Below are 18,193 nucleotides of genomic sequence, written 5' to 3' on the forward strand. Positions count from 1 at the left end.
TGGGTCCAAAATGCCCCCCTCTAGTGCCTGACTAGTGCTACTAAGATGGCTTGGAGTGATGGATAAATATAATTTGCTCGCTGTATTGAAGTGGTAGGCCTCAAGTGACTGTTCGGTCATACAAAACGATGACCGTAGGTTTCCCACCCCTGTGCCGTATATACCCTGTGAAACATGCAAATGTTGAGGCCAACGTTGACATGCATACGCATGTGTTGTTGAACGCCTTTCGCCCCCGTGCGTAGCCAACCGTGTTCATCGGAGGTTGGGACCATCAAACCTGTTGGACCAACGACGGCCCAACGTTGGACCAACGTTGAACCAACATTGGGCTCTCATTGGTCCAACGCGCCATTTTGACCGGGCATGTGCATACAGAAACACACGCGCACGCACGAAGCACCTGTAAGTGCACACTTGTTTATTGTGTTCAGCAGCAATGCCCAATGAGTACAATGTGATTTGTCATTTTCCGAGCGACTGTAACTACATAGCGCACACGTCTCCATTTATAATGCACTTCGACTGGTATAGGCATTTTCCAAAGCACACATGTTGACCCTATTACAGTATATATATGCGCATGGTGCGGTCAAAACGTTTTGAGAATGGGATATGTTGAGTAAATAAATATGAATGGAGGACATTTCTCTTCGATAGTCGCCCAAGTCGTGCAGGATGGCGACAGCTTGGGGAGGGCTTCTTCTAGCAGTGGATCGATCGAGGCTGATCGTGATAGTAGTAGTAGCTAGCCATTGCAATAACAATTATTCGTGAATGAGGTTATGTGGACATATATTGTCTGCTCATTGTTATTTATAGTCTCCATGACGCTTGAACTATAGGAGACACATCTGACAGAGAGGGGCCGTCGCCTATGAATAAATGGCAGTTCAGCAACGTCGGTTCAAACGGACCCGACTCTCTGAAGAGATACTGTGTGTCGAAACCGGTCCAAAGATTGCTTGTGTTGAACCGGTGCTGCTGAGATGGAGGGAAAAATGTGTGAATGAGAAGGCAACGTCTGCTCCTCCGTAATGGGTTGCAGCAGCTCAGTTGTCAAGAATGGCGGAAGTAAAAAATGCGGGGACACAAATTGAAATCCCCATGCCAGGGTAACCCCAGTCCCAACGCATTAACGAACGAACGATCATCATCAACATCATCGTAAAGAACAACCTCACGCCTCTGGGGTCGCTAAAAGACATACCGGATGGTATTCACGGTACGTCAATGGTGGGTAAGGATGGGCTCATCCCGCACGGTGCAAAAAGCGTGGAATTTCCACCCCACTGCCTGAGTACGACGAAACGAGATGATCGATGATCGCTTTTTCCATGGGACGCAATAACGTTTTAATAAAAAAAATAAAAACGTCACTGCACATAAGCTTGGATCAATGCTTGGCACTTGCACCTTTTAGTGGTCGGTGAGTAGTGGATCGCCACCCTCTCCTAACATCCCCCCCCACCCCCTGCAGAAAAAAACCCACCGCCGGATATTTCGACCACCTCTCACGATGCGAGGTCACGATTAGCTTCAACGTTTATCGCCTCCTTACCTGCCCTGTCCCATTTGTATTGTCTTGTCGCGTATATTCTGTCCCGCTCGCGCCGTCTCTCGTCTGCGCCGCCTCTCAGCGGCGAAACTTACGACGTGCTGTGTGGACGTCATTTGGAGGGGGGGGGGGGGGATCTCAGAGGTAGCTCTGTGATATCCGCTTTTGTGCTTCGTTCTCTTAAACACAAAGGGTTTCACTCCGATGCTCGAGTCTTCCGAACGGGATGCTCATGACGTGACGTCGATCGCACAATCGGCATTAGGTTGGGGAGAAATATATTTTGCGAAAACTAAAAAACTCGAGCCTGATTGACCGACTTGATTCGAGCAGGTCAACTCCCTGCGTGTTTAGTGCTCTTCAAGTCGAGGTAAACGTTCAGCAAACACGGCTCCAGTCCAGCGGCCTCCCTAAGTCGCGAGCAACGGGCTCGTGTAACTCGACTGCGTGCAGATTGTCAACAGGGTTACCGACATCGCCAACCCGGCGTGGCTGGCAAAAAGAAAATTACTCGGAGCCCACGTGTCGTCAAAATCAAAATAGCGAAACGCCAACGTGAAAAAGTGAAAATGCGTCCCGACAGACGTGCAGGAGGTGGGGATCAGGCTGTAGGGGTTGTGGTCAGGAGTAGGGCTAGTGCAGGGGTCTGCAACCTGTGCCCGCTGTGCCGCACGCGGCTCTTCAACGACCGCTTCGTGACATTATTCACGTGCATTGTGGCTCTGGAAATACCAAGGTTATTTTTTTTTTTACTAACGAATTCGAAGAAAATGACTGCTCTGTGTTATTTTAGTGACCAACACCCCTTGGGCAAGTGTTAGGTGCTGGTTGGCTAGCTTGCTGGTATAAAGGGCAGGGGCGGGCTTGTTGTGTCTGTTTGGGAAGTTTGGTTACGGTTACGCTAGAGTTGGCGTCTGGTTGGCTACTTGTGGTTAAGACTAGTGGTAGGTCTCGTGTCTGCTTGGCTACTTTGTACGATCCCCAACAGTTTCCCTTTACTCTCCCGTTGTTCAATAAGGCTTTTTTCACCGCTTGTTCGCTGTTGATGTTGAGCATTCACTGCACCCGACCAGAATAAAACATTAAATTGGTTCAAATATGAATTCCGTTCCGTTCTCAAAACATTTTGACCGTTTTGGCACGTGTGCACGCACGCACGCACACACGCACGACTAAATTAAAATAGTATATTTAAATACCGTTAGTGGTAGTAGTAGTGTTACAGCTGCTGTCTTTGTGAATTATTCGTTTAGGCAGAGTGTACAAAAACATCGTCGGCGTCCTCGCCGCCGTTGCGGTGTCTTGGCTAGAGTCGAGCGTGGGGGTGTGGGGGGGTCCAGAGAAACTCCCGAAGCCTCGTGGGCCGTCATCCCTCACCCCCCCCCCCCCCCCCCCCCAGATCCGCTCTCCTCCTCTTGCTGCGAGTGGCAAACGTTTTCATTCACCCCACCTGGTGCGAAAAGAGAGAACGGAACCCGGGTTAAAAACCTTCCCGTGAGCGACGCGAACCGCGAGCTTGAACGATTTCGGTGCCAGATGTACGGGCGGCCGCAATTGCAACCGTGGCTTTGTAAGCGTCAACCTTTTGCCACCGTGGGAGTTTCAATGAGTTCGATTGTAAAGTGTAATGTAATCGAAAGACTGTATTGTCTCGGTGTGCTCTTGGGGTTGTTGTTGTTGTTGCTGTTGTCGTTTTTTTGCCCCTGCTACCAGCTTACATATTACCTCGACGAATCTGTGAAAATGTCTATACTCGTGCAATGTGTACTGCCATTCTATACCTATATTTACTATTTGTTGAATTGCTTAACGTGGCTCTAATGTTATCTTCCCAAGGCCATTCTCTAACACGGGGCAATGCAAATTTGCACGAGTTTCAAATGGAAATTTGTTCACCTTACCGTGTGTCGACAATGGCACAATATACATAGAATTTTGTTAAAATAGATTAAAAAAAATCCCAAACAGTAAAAATAATTTGGGAGCGAGAACGAGTGGTATTTAAATGAGCCTGTTTTGCATCAGAAGACGGTGGAAGAGGGCAATGACTTTGGGAAGGCCTTCATCCAACAGTGGATCATGACTGATGATGTTGTGCAAGTGAGAAACCCTCTTATTACCTGGGGCTTGGTGTCCTCATTCTCATTGCATCTCTTCCCATCGAGTTCCTGTGTGAAATACAAAGACAAACAACCCCCCCATATAGACATAACAGACTGTTGGGGCAAGTGCTGTTAGCGAGTAGCACCTTATGAAGGCCGGCACGGCACACGAAGGGATGGGTGGCCAGCACCAACGCCCGGCCTCCTTTGTCTCCCTAGTGGCGATGTTTTACACATGGCACCAGGTTCTCATTTGAGACTGAGTCGACCTAGGAGCGGCCCAGGACCGGTTCAGATAATCGTCTCTGTCGATGGCCGTGAGTAGGGATCGAACTCAGGCGGCTGCTGGGTTCGTAGCGCTGCGCGCCGACTGCTACGCTTCCACTCCGCTCCATTAAGTACAAAGATCTGCCGTATAGCCTGAACAGACTGTTGGGACAAGTGCTGTTAGCGAGCACACACATACACAGACACGTCCATAAAGACAACATCATACAGAGTTATTCATTGATGGATACTCCGCCGATTCCTAACGATCCTCGGCTTATGCTGAAAGCAAATCAAACCGGCCATGTTGGACAGGGTGTATTGAGAGCATGCTAATACGATGTAATAAGTGTATCAATATGGGCGAGGGAGACAATTATAGGCTTTGCAATACAATTTGAAAACCCCTATTATTTCTCCCTATCAATTGAGTGCTGGGGGGGGGGGGTTATCCACGAAATAGATCATCTTGCGTAATCGGGGACCCATATTGAAAGGACATTGGAGCCAGTGCGGGATTATCGTAGTAGCAAAAGTAGCTAGATATGTAGCTATGGGCCCCGCACTTTAAAGGGCCCCACGTTAAATGCTTTCAAGCTATCAATTCAGGTTCAGTGATTCTGCACTTGCTCTATTACCATAGTACTACACTGCCTTCAACGTTTACGAACGACTGGGTGTTTAAGGTTAGCGATTTGTCGTATTATCTGGCTGTATAGCAAATAAAAAAATACAATTACTTTACTATGCAAGTAAAAAAATAGTGTTTTAATATTTGTGTTTTTTTTTAATTTAGGGCCCCTTTATAACATACCTTCATCCGGCACTGATTGGGGCCTGTGCTCATCTCTATATGCAGCCGTGTCTGAGCTGGTGGCGATCATTTATAATTACCATGGTGGGGGCGGTGGAGGGGGGGGGGAAATCAGTCAAAAATTATTAAAACTGAAATTAAAAACAGCAAGGGGGATGGTTGTCCAGCTCAGTGGGATTATAATGGCCGTGTCAGAACATTCAGCCAGCACCACTGTGTAAGCCTATGGATTCCAAATCCAGGTTCCAGCCACTCGCGATTAAAAACCATAACGATGAAACAGTCGTTTTTATTTTATTTTACCAGGTAAGCTGCTTTGTAGCTCTTTTTCAGAAGCAACCTGGCCACAAATGACAGCTTAACCAAATGGCTTATCGCGTGGTAATTTATAGCAGCCAGATACTCTAAAACCTGGAGGGAAAAACTGGAGGACCCGGAGAAAAATCCACGCGATAAGCCATTTGGAGAGAGACATGCAAACTCCAAATATACATGGGTCAGGGGTCCAGATCGAACCCACGACCTACTGCATACCAGACGAGGTGGTTAAACCAGGTTGTCGCTCAGTGAAGTGATGGTCTCAGCCTGATCATTGGCTAAAAGTCAAGGTAAAGGGGGAAGCCCTGAAGTTACTTGCTTCCGTAACTTCTGGGTTGAAGGCGTAAATGGTTCCTGGAGATCAGCAAGTGGAGAATCTCCTGCTGAAATGAAACTTCTGGCCACCCCAAAGTTGGTTGAACGGGCGCCACGCAGCTGTGACGGAGACTAGACTCCGGATAGGGCATCAGCGGCTGACCTCAGACTCCGCAGTCGAGTGGAATATGCTCCACGGCTAATAAGGCACTGAGCATCACCCAAATAGACGTTTTGATTTTCTTAAATAATGATCTCATGGCTCAGAAACAGGAGGAATTCTCCACAATTCTGGCTGTCGCCTAATGAGGGCTGTTTGCAATTACCGCCGATACGTCGTACTCGAATTGTAGGTGTTGTGGGTTTACTCTCCAGCACACAACCGGTTAGTGCTCAACTAGTAACTAATTGGCACGTTTTGTTTACGTGACAAACCTCACTAGTTGGCTGTGTCGGGTGGTGGCGGGTTCAACGACACATTTAAATATTTACGCGATCTAAACCAAACCCCCCTCTTACGAATATAATTGCTCGCGAAAACCGAGCACGCGTTAGCTCATGGCTAAGTTTGCAAGACCTCCCTCGAGATGTACGAGAGCGCCACCTGCTGTCTGTGTTGAGAGACACGAAAGAATAAATTGTGGTCGCTCGCATTTGCAGTTGCGCTTCTGCGGCCGTCTGGAACGCTCTTCCTTCTGATGTTAGGAAGCCACTGGGGTCTGCGCACATTTTAAATCACCTAGATTGAAAACGCATTCCTTTAGAATTGCCTTTCGTGTTTAGTTTGTTTTCCTTCCTCCGCACCTCCAATGAGCGCGGTTGGCTACGTGCAGCGCAAAATAAGTTTAACAAATGAACCTTATGGCGGGACCCCGGGGTCCCAAACAAAACGGGAGTAAAAATCGCAATTATTTAATTCGTTTTTGGCGACTCCGTCCCACCGCGCACATAAACGCCGCGACCCACCTGGCGCGGATCATTCTGTTGTCATCCAAGCGCACCAAGGATGAATGCTCAGAAGAAACACAACTTTGAAACTTTGATTAGCGCATCGCGTAGAGCTCGTCGAGAGGAATAGATCGCCGTGTCGTTCGCCTTCGACAGACATAAAATGACGTCGCAACGCAGTTTATGCGAGAGCCGGGGGTTTATGGGACCCCGGGGTCCCGCCATAAGGTTCATTTGTGTATGCACTGCTTGTACTTGCCACTACTGGTGGATGGGCCTACAGAAACACATCAATACGGTATTTGGCCTACTCTTCCACAACGGCCAGGCGTTTTGGACGAGGTGGGAGCACCCACGCTCCACCCCAGCGTACGTGATGGTCGTATGCCCATTTGTACTGCGGGGTTGAACATTTCACAATTGTTTCAACTGCCGTGACCGGAGATTCCGGCGATTCCAAGTCCAGTGGCAGCATCCCCTTTGGGGGGGTCGGTGGGGGGGGGGGGGGCTCTCCTCTGGCTCTCTGGCTGGTGGAGGTTCTTCCTCCAGCGGGGGGGGGGGGGGGGGGTAGCGTCTGGGCCTAGGTCACTAATTCTGCATTAACAGTGGGCACAGGAGAATGGGAAAACGGAGCTCACCTCATTCTCTTCTCCCTCTTCATCGTCGTCCTCGTACTGCAACAAAGAGAGACGATGGAATTTAGCTGCGCGGGGAGACGGCGGAGACGCGGGGAGACGTGGGAAGACGGGGGGGGGGAGATGGGCGAGGCAGGGGGAGTCGCCGCTACCAAGCGGCTCGAGTGGCGGCGCCAGTCTGAGATCCGGCACGTCGCAGGCCTCGGTCGGTGAGCTCGCGGAGCGAGAGGGACGGGCACGAGGAGGGAGGCCGGGGACGGGGACGTTGCGAGGGGGAGCCGAGGGAAGGCGTCGTTTGGGGACCGGGGGATGGAGCAAGGTGGCAGCCGAGGAGCTGCCGTCGATGCGGAGCAGCCGACAGAGAGAGAGAAGGCACCGGTGGAGGGGGATCTCGACGCGAGCCGCATCCTCCACTCACGTCGTCGTCGTCGTCGTCATCATCGTCGTCGTCGTCGAGGGCCTCGCCCGTGAAGTAGAGCACGGCTCGCGGGACGAGGCGGTCGCGGATGAAGTGGCCGACCTCAAAGTCCGTGGCGAGCATCGCCTGGATCAAGAAGTCCTCCTTGTCGCACTCGGTGTCCGACACTGGGAGGGGGGGGGGGGATAGCAAAGGAAACACGCCGGGGGTAACGGACGCCAGCGCAGACAGCGTGTAGGTGCATCTGTACGCGGCCCAGAGTGATTTACTACTCGAGCGCAGTGCGGTTGTTACACAATCCCGGTGCGATTCAAATCCGGCACCTCCGATTGGCGCGGTTGGCGACGTACGGTATGGGGCAAGGAACCGCTGGACCAACGTCACCCCAACGTTCCACGTTTACAGGGTAGTTACTCTGTTACCTCATGATGGGCAGTGCTAGCAGGGGGGTGAGATCAGTCACCCGTTACCTCGTGGCGGGCTGAAGAAGTGGAAGAAGGACTCTGCGCGCTCCGTCCTGGTGACGACGCGCACGCTGCCCGTGCTCTTGTGCTTCTGGCGCTTGCGCACGACGCGCTGAGTCACGTCGCGGCCCTCCAGCCACGAGATCTCGCAGCTGCGCGGGCGCCAACAGCGGCGACGGGCGACGGGCGACGGCCAGTGGCGAGGGGGAAGGAGGGAAGAGCGACGGTCATGCACACGCACGGATCATCCCCCCCCGGTCGTTTTCTGACACCAGCTCCCCTCCACCGCCACCCCCCTCCCCCCCCCGAAGCCTTAACATACTGTTGGGGTAAGTAAACTAAGCTACAGGGACTCCTCCACTTACGAACAATCGACTTACGAACTTTCAGAGATACGAACAAACCCGGTCCGTACATCCAGTTGCCTGTTCGGACCGAGAGTCGTAAGTTCAACCGCCGCGCAATAGATGGCGGTGGTGGCATCTACATCTGCAGAACGCGAAGAACCAGTGGCATCTACATCTGCAGAACGCGAAGAACCAGTGGCATCTACATCTGCAGAACGCGAAGAACCAGTGGCATCTACATCTGCAGAACGCGAAGAACCAGTGGCATCTACATCTGCAGAACGCGAAGAACCAGTGGCATCTACATCTGCAGAACGCGAAGAACCAGTGGCATCTACATCTGCAGAACGCGAAGAACCAGTGGTATCTACATCTGCAGAACGCGAAGAACCAGTGGCATCTACATCTGCAGAACGCAAAGAACCAGTGGCATCTACATCTGCAGAACGTGAAGAACCAGTGGCATCTACATCTGCAGAACGCGAAGAACCAGTGGCATCTACATCTGCAGAACGTGAAGAACCAGTGGCATCTACATCTGCAGAACGCGAAGAACCAGTGGCATCTACATCTGCAGAACGCGAAGAACCAGTGGCATCTACATCTACGGGAGATTATACAACTTTTGACCTCTGGAACCTAACTCATTCGTAAGTGGAGGAGTCCCTCTATTTATGAAACCATTTTTTATTTTCCCAGGTAAGGCACGCTCAGCTAAATATAGCTCTTTTTTCTTTGCACCACCTAACTCCGGCGACGAACGCGAGTATACTTACAATACACTAAAACGCATAGATCTCGATAATATCACACGCAGATAATTAACCTATAAATCTAATACTGTTTTTCATTTTACCAGGAAATGGCCACCGAGCTATATGTAGCTTTTTTTAGAAGCGACCGGGTGATCACAAATGATAGCTCAACAAAGTGGCTTATCGTCGCCATCACGTGGCAATTCATAGCGGTAGACAAATACTCTGAACACGTGATGGTGATTCTAAGTGTGGAGGGAAAAACCTGGAGGACTCGGGAGGAAAATCCACACGACCACGGACAGAGAGACAGGGTCGGTATCAAACCCACCACCTCCTGTATACCAAGCGAGGTAGTTAACATCTCGCCACCGTACGCACCACTTAGCAGGCGGCCGTTTCGTGTGCCCCATTTTTTAAACGCATCTACTACCGCATAAAGTGAGGAAAAACTGTACAGTGTATGTGCGGGCAAGGCATGGCTCATAATGGCCATGTCGATGGACTTAACTGGAACCGCCACGGAGATCCTGGGTTCATATTTAATGGTTTTGTTCACAAAACCATTTGTGGCCTTCGGCCAAGAAAGTCACAACATTTGCACACGAACGACGTATTCACGCAAGCACCCGATGCTCCGTTTTGAAGTTTTAAAATGAAACATCTCTGAATGTTATGTTTTGAAGTAGAGAATTTTATTTCTTCATTAAAAGCTTATATAATTTTACATCTGGAAGACTTCATTGAAAAGGACATTTCGTGTGAATTTTCTCTCGTCGTTAAGTAGATGGCCTTGCTGGGGGTTCGGTTCGATGCGGACTTTCACCTGTTTGGGATTGCGGGATCGAGATAAGGCGACACAGAGCTGCTGGCCGTGCGAGAAGACCGCCGCCTGCAGATCGATTCCAACGTAATCGAACGTCTGTCCCTGCGACTTGTTGATTGTGATAGCATATGCGGGGACAATGGGAAATTGTCATCGCCGCAAAACAAATGGCAAGGTCGTGTCGGTGGGGGCCAAGTCGATTCTGGGAATCGATCGATTCCAACGTGATCGAACGTCTGTCCGTGCGCCTCTGTCGTTCAAACTTACGCGCCCCCTGCATGAAAATGATGGGAAGTGCAGCAGAAAGTTAGAACCGCCCACGAATGAAACTCTTACCACTTGAAAGGGCGGGGCATAGTTTAAAATGATTACCGCTAGATGCCTCTCACAGCGCACAAACAGCCCCTAGCCTCAGTCATTCGCAAGACGGTGACCCCGCAACACAAGGGGCCTTTTGCGTTCTGCAGTTCAGCAAGACTGAATCCGTAATTGCGGTGCAGCGTGCAGTTCAACGGCGTTTTGGCATTGATCCGCCAATGTCAAAGAGCGTTCGTCGTTGATACCGACGATTTGAGGAAACAGACTGCTGTTGATGTAAGGGGAAGAGCACAGGGCGACCACGCACCTCAGAGGGAAACGTGAGAAGAGAGAGAGGCGTTTGGGACAAGTTCAACTATCGTCTCTCGATGCTGTCCGTACAGCAGGTGGAGGGCACATCGAGCATTTATAAAATGGTTAGTAAAACTTGATAACTCATTAAACCGTTTGTAACTTTTCGTGTAATTGTAACATGTTGCCATCGTGAAATATACTGCTTTGAAATTGGGTCTATCTTTTTCAAACACCCTGTGTATAGATTTAGGGACCCGTGATTGATCTGTAATTTTCCGGTGCGGTGAATTGACGGCTTCAGCCTGGTCACCAGTTTTTCCCGGGTTCTTTTTTGTGCTCGGTGCATAATTCAGGATATTCCAAGCTCTGAGATGAAATAAGTAGGCCGGATTGTCACGCAACAAACGCTCTTTGCCCGGCACATAGGGGCGCACCGTCTGATCACGCGGGTGAAGAGACCCATTGAAGGCAACTTCAGAGGGAATTATTATGCCGTCATTATCGGAGACGTGATGTCATGTCACGCTCTGCTCGCTGCGAGAGCTCCTAAATGGGACGGATTCATCTCCACGGCATCCCCACCGATAGCACAAATGGAATATAATTTTGATGATTATTGATCACGTATGACTGTGGCACTGATAATTATTGATGACGATTGATAGATGATGATAATGGATGATTGATGGATGACCACCTTGGACCGACGATCACGCGGTCGGAAGCTCTGCTGCCCTACCCCTGTGTGTCCTCTTCTCCGGGGAATGCCCAAACCGAGCTGAGACTTCAAAAACCGCTTGTGCGGCACATGGGGGCAGACAGGAATCACCCCGCAGGCGGGTCAGTGCGATGTTGTGACGTGGCGCAGAAATATCCCCACTCCCCCGCCCCCCCCCCCAACTCCTCCAGGTAACGCACGCGCCGCCATCGCGGGAGTCTGCAATTTGAAAAATTCATTCCGCTAAGAGCTCGGAAACGCTGGCACAGTCCTCGCGAAGCTTTCTGAGCAACAAGGCGGTCATAGCTGCGTCCGGCGTTGTCCGTATTCTCACCGCATTACTTGGAGTGTGCCGCAGCGCGTGTTTTATTGACCGGGGGAGGGATGATTCATCGTTGGTTTTTTTTGTGGGGGGGGAGGAGACATTCTCTCCCTTGCTCTCACTCTATTCCTCCATCCCCTACACGGTTGTCCGGCTGTCCATGTACTCTCCCCTTGTCCACTTCTTGCCTAGTTGCTTGTTGTCCTTCCCACCGCTCCCCCCCCCCACCCCACCACCTCCGATTAGCACGGTTGGCTACGTACGGTGCGAAAGAAGTCCAACAAACATACGTGCATTATCGACCACCGACCTGCCTGTCATTCCCGACTGCCTGCCCAGATTTCTTCCAGTGTGTCTGCTTGTCTATCCGCCCGCCTGTTCTGTCTGCCTATAACCTCATGCCCCCCCCCCTTAGCGTTCCGTCTGACTGGCCCCTCTCCGTTTGTGTCTGCCTACATGCCCGTGCACGTCTCGCGGACCCGGCGCACCTCATTGCAAGGCCCCGTGGGCCCCATGACGGCCTCCCTGGTGGCCTTCAGCGAGGCCCCTGTAGTCTGGCCCCCCGGCAATGTACAAAGAGTGAATACCCCGCCCCCCCCTCTTCCATCATCATCGTGCTGCTGTCAAACTCCCCCCCCCCCCTCCCCAAATGGTTTAAAATGTGTGTGAGGCACCTCGCACTGACGATGTCTTATCGGTGAAAGTGCTCCCCCTCCCCCCTCTGAAAATGAGCGACGAACACCGCTCTCACTTGTGCGCTGCTCCGGGGAGGTGTTTTATTTTTCTTCGAAGAAACATATCATAAAATCTAAAATTGAGAAAGGCTTTGGGCGCCGTTCCTTCTGGCTTGACCTTAAAGGATCGACAGCAGCAGACGTCCGAGACAATCCACTGCAGGGGCACCTCCGCACATTAGGGGACCTCGGTCAGAATTTCTAAGTAATTTTAATTATACACACGGGAGGGGGTGTCGTTTGAAAGGAAAATATGGGTTATTTTGTGGAGAAAGGCAATGGTTTGACACTTATAAAAAAAGCTAAAAGTACCATCATCACCATCATCTCAGAGTGGAGTTAGCATGGGGGGTGAGCGTGGAGCGAGCGTGGGGTGAGCATGGGGTGAGCGTAGGGTGAGTGTGGGGTAAATGTGGAGCGAGCATGGGGTGAGTGTGGGGTGAGCGTAGGGTGGGCGTGGGGTGAGCGAGGGGTGAGCGTGGGGTGAGCGAGGAGTGAGCGAGGGGTGAGCGAAGGGTGATCATGGGGTGAGCATGGGGTGAGTGTGGGGTGAGCGTGGGGTGAGCATGGGGTGAGTGTGGGGTGAGCGTGGAGCGAGTGTGGAGGTGAGCGTGGAGGCGAGCGCTGGGCGCTGCACTCACCCTTGGCACGCCACGATCTCGGGGCCGTCGTAGGCGAGGGGCTGCGTGTCGCCGGGCGTCGCCTGCAGTTCGTACGTCTTCCTGAGCGTCGCGTTGGAGAAGAACTCGTTACCTGAGAAGTGGAACTCGAGGGTGAACGACTGGCGTCGTGGGAGAGAGCGGGAGGAGAGTGAGGCGAGAGGGGGGAGGGGGAGAGCGATTGGGAAAGAAAAGAACGCAGATAAGAGGAATGTTCCCTGGACCCGTTACGGGAAGTCAGATGCGTTCCTGAAAAGTGCCGCGTTAATTGAAAATAAAAATAAACGCGTTCATCATCGTCGTCGTCACATCATCGCGATCCATGGGGCAGATGGCCAGTAAGTGTCCACTGCACATTGCGTCATGTTTCTTTTCCACTCTCCTCTGTCCACAGTGCCCAACATGGCCTGCGTGGATGAGAAAAAGCTGCGTCGCCCGTCCGCCGAACTCGACTCGCGTCCACGGTTCGTGCGCAGCCACCTCTAAAACTCGGGGATGCGTGAACGACGTGGGGCGCCAAGAGCCCGCGGTGCTACATTGAAAACGCACGCGGATTTATTTTTTTGTCCGCCGTCAAAGGGGAAGCCATGCCGAATTCGGACCAGAATACCTGCGCGTCGTGAGTGGTCATCAACACGAGGTTGAGCGGTCATCAACACGGGGTTGAGCGGTCATCAACACGGGGTTGAGCGGTCATCAACACGAGGTTGAGCGGTCATCACTACGGGGTTGAGCGGTCATCAACACGGGGTTGAGAGGTCATCAACACGGGGTTGAGCGGTCATCAACACGGGGTTGAGCGGTCATCAACACGAGGTTGAGCGGTCATCAACACGGGGTTGAGCGGTCATCACCACGGGGTTGAGCGGTCATCAACACGGGGTTGAGCGGTCATCAACACGAGGTTGAGCGGTCATCAACACGGGGTTGAGCGGTCATCACCACGGGGTTGAGAGGTCATCAACACGGGGTTGAGCGGTCATCAACACGGGGTTGAGCGGTCATCAACATGGGGTTGAGCGGTCATCAACACGAGGTTGAGCGGTCATCACCACGGGGTTGAGCGGTCATCACTACGGGGTTGAGCGGTCATCACCACGGGGTTGAGCGGTCATCAACACGAGGTTGAGCGGTCATCAACACGGGGTTGAGCGGTCATCACTACGGGGTTGAGCGGTCATCAACACGGGGTTGAGCGGTCATCACCACGGGGTTGAGCGGTCATCACCACGGGGTTGAGCGGTCATCACCACGGGGTTGAGCGGTCATCAACACGAGGTTGAGCGGTCATCACCACGAGGTAGAGCGGTCAGTGCAACGGGGTAGAGCGGTTAGCGCAATGGGGTTGAGCGGTCATCAACAAGGGGTTGAGCGGTCATCACTACGGGGTAGAGCGGTCAGTGCAACGGGGTAGAGCGGTTAGCGCAATGGGGTTGAGCGGTCATCAACACGGGGTTGAGCGGTCATCAACACGGGGTTGAGCGGTCATCAACACGGGGTTGAGCGGTCATCAACACGGGGTTGAGCGGTCATCACTACGGGGTTGAGCGATCATCAACACGAGGTTGAGCGGTCATCACTACGGGGTTGAGCGGTCATCAACACGGGGTTGAGCGGTCATCAACACGGGGTTGAGCGGTCATCAACACGAGGTTGAGCGGTCATCAACACGGGGTTGAGCGGTCATCAACACGAGGTTGAGCGGTCATCAACACGGGGTTGAGCAGTCAGCGCTCGGAAAAAAGCACCTCCGCCTATTATCCCACTGATGAATATCGCCCCCCCCCGCCACCGTGAACTGTCTCCAAAACGTCCTTGTGTGCTCGGGGACCCGGAGTGCAAAGTACAATATCCGACTACAAATCAGTTACCCCCCCCCTCCTCTCCCATCTGAAGAAGGGCCATTGTCTGAAATGTCAGCTGATTATATATTGTTCCGTCGTAAGTCGTCGCCGTCGATACATCGCAATGGTTCACTGCTCCACTGTGACACGCGCGTGTGTGTAGCTCACACAACACGTGCACAACGCGCGCGCGTGTGTGTAGCTCACACAACACGTGCACAACGCACATTGCGCGCCGCAGGAACAACACGCGTAGAGCCTCGTTGTCGATTTTACTGCCGGGACGAAGGGGCCTCCCCTCCTCCCCCGCCCCCGTGCCGGTCGTGGCTTTCTGTTCGTCCATACTTCACCACGCCGCTCAGTGCGGGTTTGGTGAAGGACGGGTTTCTGACACCGCTCGCTACGGACGACTCAGGCGTGGCTGGGGACTGAACTCGGGTCGCCGGGCGCACACGGTTAGCAGCGTGCAATGCACACGCTCGGAGCGATGTATAATTGTCGTCTACTCAGCCACCGGCTACCTCGAACAATAACCGGGGTTAGTTGCTGTAATTGCCTGCGTTGTGAAATTCCAAACAATTACCCTCACGAATGCCAATAAGTGATTCAATCTATGAAATGAAACTTGTCAGGGACGGAGGGAGACGGAGAGAGGACGGAGAGAGAAAGGAGATGGAAGGGGAGATGGAGGCGGAGATAGAGAGACTGAGCGAGAGAACTGTCATAGGGTTAAGAGATGGAGAGAGAGTGTGCGAGCGAGCGGAGATACCAGGAGGTTGAGAGAGAGAGAGGGAAATAGAGAGAGGGAGATGGAGCAGTGAAACAGAGTGGAAATAAATGGAGCGAGAGGGGCAAGTGGAGATGAGAGAGAGAGGAAGAGAGGGGAGAGGAGATCGAGAGCGAACATATGGTGATGGAATGAGAGAGTTGGAGAGAGTGGGATTGAGCGAGACAGGCTATTTCTCTGTTGCTCTGCAAATCGGTTTAAGAGAGATGGTTTGTGAGATTTCAAGGAGCGGGATATATATAATGTAATGGAAAGGATAGTGCTAGAGAGACGGATGATCGGGATAAAAATAGAGAATGTAATCCCATGAAAAAATCCCATTAAATACCCCGGATATTTGCAGCAAATCAGGGCTTCACGATGGGCTCATGAGAACACTCATCATTCGTCGTCATCATCATCATAGCCATCAATCGCATCACCATGAATGGCATCATCGTCATCAACGCCATCATGGTGACTACCTGTAAATGACCATCATCATCAGTAGCATCACCATTGTTATCACAATCAGTACAATCCTCACCAGTAGCATCAATATAATTGCCATGTTTGATTTGATCATCATCATCATCATAATGACCACTCTTATCATTATCATTAGTAGCGTCACCACTGTCATCATCGCCATCAATCACATCACTGATACCGCATAATCCTCAACATCAGCATAATCATATTTGTCAAATTAATTGATCACGATCATCGTCGACCTCATCTTAACCTTGCTTATCTTCACCGCCACCGCCGCCACCACCACCACCACCACCACCTCTCTCCCGCGCACCGATCATCATCATCATCAGTGTCCACGCCCCGAACCACCGCTGGCGTCTCCGCCGTCTCAAGGTTACGTCTCGCGCGCCCCGTGAGTCCCAGCATCACGCCCCTCTCGCTTGCACTCCCCCGCCTTGGCGTTGGCCTCCTTACGGGGGGGGAGGAGGGGGGGGGGGGTCGGCCGCCTTTAACCACCTCGCTACAGCGCAGTGCCCCGGAGCCCCCCCACGGCTTGCTGCTCGCGGCGCTGCGACGACGACGACGACGACGACAACGACTCAACCCCGCGAGGTCGTTGGCTCTCTACCGGACGACGGACGTTAAGAAGTCAGACGACGCTAGGGGCTGCCAATCCCACCAAGTCACCGAGGGCGTGCCGTGGGAGCAAGAGGAGTATCTCGCAGCGTCAAGAGAAGGCAGAGCTGCACGTGACAAACACAGCTGGTGGGGGGTGGGGGGTGGGGAATGCGAGAGTGTCCCGGGAAGACTGAGAATGATCCTGGGAAAAGCAGGACAGTTGGCAACCCGAGGGTGTCGTGTGGCTAGCATGGGACCCCGGTGCAAGAAATTAAATGCACCCCTACCCCGCCTTTCCCATGTACACCTCGCCCCTCTATCTTTGTAACCCAGTGCCTGGGCCCTAATGGCTATTTGGCCCCGGTGCGGTTGCACCACCCGTACACACGCCAGCTACGACCACCGATGTTAAGCACGGCGAGGGTTGCCTCGATTATTTTTATTGCATTCCCAAATTTGAGAGATTTGAGTTGCGTGTTCAATTCCAGAGTACACGTACACATGCACGCTGGAATTCGGTCATGGGGGCTACGTTGAGCATTACTTCAATCAGCTGGCCAGGCACGGGGATATAGAAGTACGGCACAACCTTGGATGTTGTTGCCTTTCCCGCTGCTGTCTGCCACGTGACCTCCACAATTTCAGAAGGACGGACACCACATAATAGTATAAAAACTGGATTGTAATTCCAAGTGTGTCCAGACTGATAAACAATCCATTCGGTCAACAGTGGCTTGCGCAACAAAGTTTCGACCTTAAGAAAAACATCAACTGAAGTCCCTTAAAAACTCTTGAGACATCACGATAATAGGCAATCATTTGTCCCTTCGTTATTGGTGGATGAGAGAACAAACAGAAGCCCCAAAGCCTCTCCCATCGGACACCCTGGAACATGAACCGGACTTTTAAACGCAGGGAGTCACGGAGCGAGACGCGATTTTTCGAATGGGATGTTTCCAATGCTGTAGCCACGCCGTTTTCCATCGCGCGAATCATGGCTCATGCCACTCGGTGACCATCATCAGCATCGGCCGTGATCTTTCCAGGGACGGCGAATTGAAATTCCAGTTTGTCATCTTCTGAATCGATCGACTTCCATCGAATGCAGTGCCAGAGGCAGCGGTTAGTTCCGTTATGTATAGCAAAGGGACAGCTATAATATCAATCAGCTACATTATATATATGAAACAAATTGGGTTGTGTTCATTATCGGGCTCAATCCATCAGGCATTTCTTTGGCCACCGTTCTGCCGTGTTTTGCCAGCGACGACCTTGTTTGCGTGCGTGCGGAAAGTCAGCACCCATTAACGGGCAATGAATTATTGTTATGTATGTTGAACTTGTGTTTTTCGCACTGTATGTGGCCAACGGCGCAGGGCAGGACCGAGTCACGTGTCCGACCGTCACATATCCGCCCGCGCCGACCAATAAACCGCCATGCGCACTCCCTGCATTGTGTTGGTGCACGGAGCACCTGATATCTTTTTTATGCAGATATGAAAAAAAGTGTCACTGGTGAGTCTCACCAGCCTCACTCGTGACACTGGTGAGACTAGCGAGACTAGATTAGGCTCACTAGTCTCACCAGTGACACTGGTGAGACCAGGCCCTAAAGAAGGCTGTCTCTGGTGTAGGCCCACCAGTTAAAATTATCAGATAATTTTTGTTTGCATGTT

The 18,193-nt window shown here is 52.0% G+C and overlaps 1 protein-coding gene across 2 annotated transcripts in view; it reads right to left on the reverse strand.

Moving 5' to 3' along the window:
• Positions 1–400: 400 nt before the first annotated feature.
• Positions 401–18,193, reverse strand: part of LOC116952204 (nucleosome assembly protein 1-like 1) — a 75,872-nt gene continuing 58,079 nt past the window's right edge. For both annotated transcript variants that reach the window (XM_032971352.2, XM_076072924.1), the window contains 6 exons: positions 12,795–12,934; positions 7,846–7,991; positions 7,376–7,542; positions 6,961–6,996; positions 3,679–3,726; positions 401–3,008 (listed from right to left, as the gene is read on the reverse strand). In XM_032971352.2, the coding sequence (XP_032827243.1) occupies positions 3,000–3,008; positions 3,679–3,726; positions 6,961–6,996; positions 7,376–7,542; positions 7,846–7,991; positions 12,795–12,934 (546 nt within the window). In that variant the 3' untranslated portion in view covers positions 401–2,999. The remainder of the gene's footprint in view (positions 3,009–3,678; positions 3,727–6,960; positions 6,997–7,375; positions 7,543–7,845; positions 7,992–12,794; positions 12,935–18,193) is intronic.

The sequence above is a fragment of the Petromyzon marinus genome, chromosome 3, assembly GCF_048934315.1.
Source record: "Petromyzon marinus isolate PM22_M1 ecotype Great Lakes invasive population chromosome 3, UKy_Petmar_22M1.pri1.0, whole genome shotgun sequence".
NCBI lineage: Eukaryota > Metazoa > Chordata > Hyperoartia > Petromyzontiformes > Petromyzontidae > Petromyzon > Petromyzon marinus.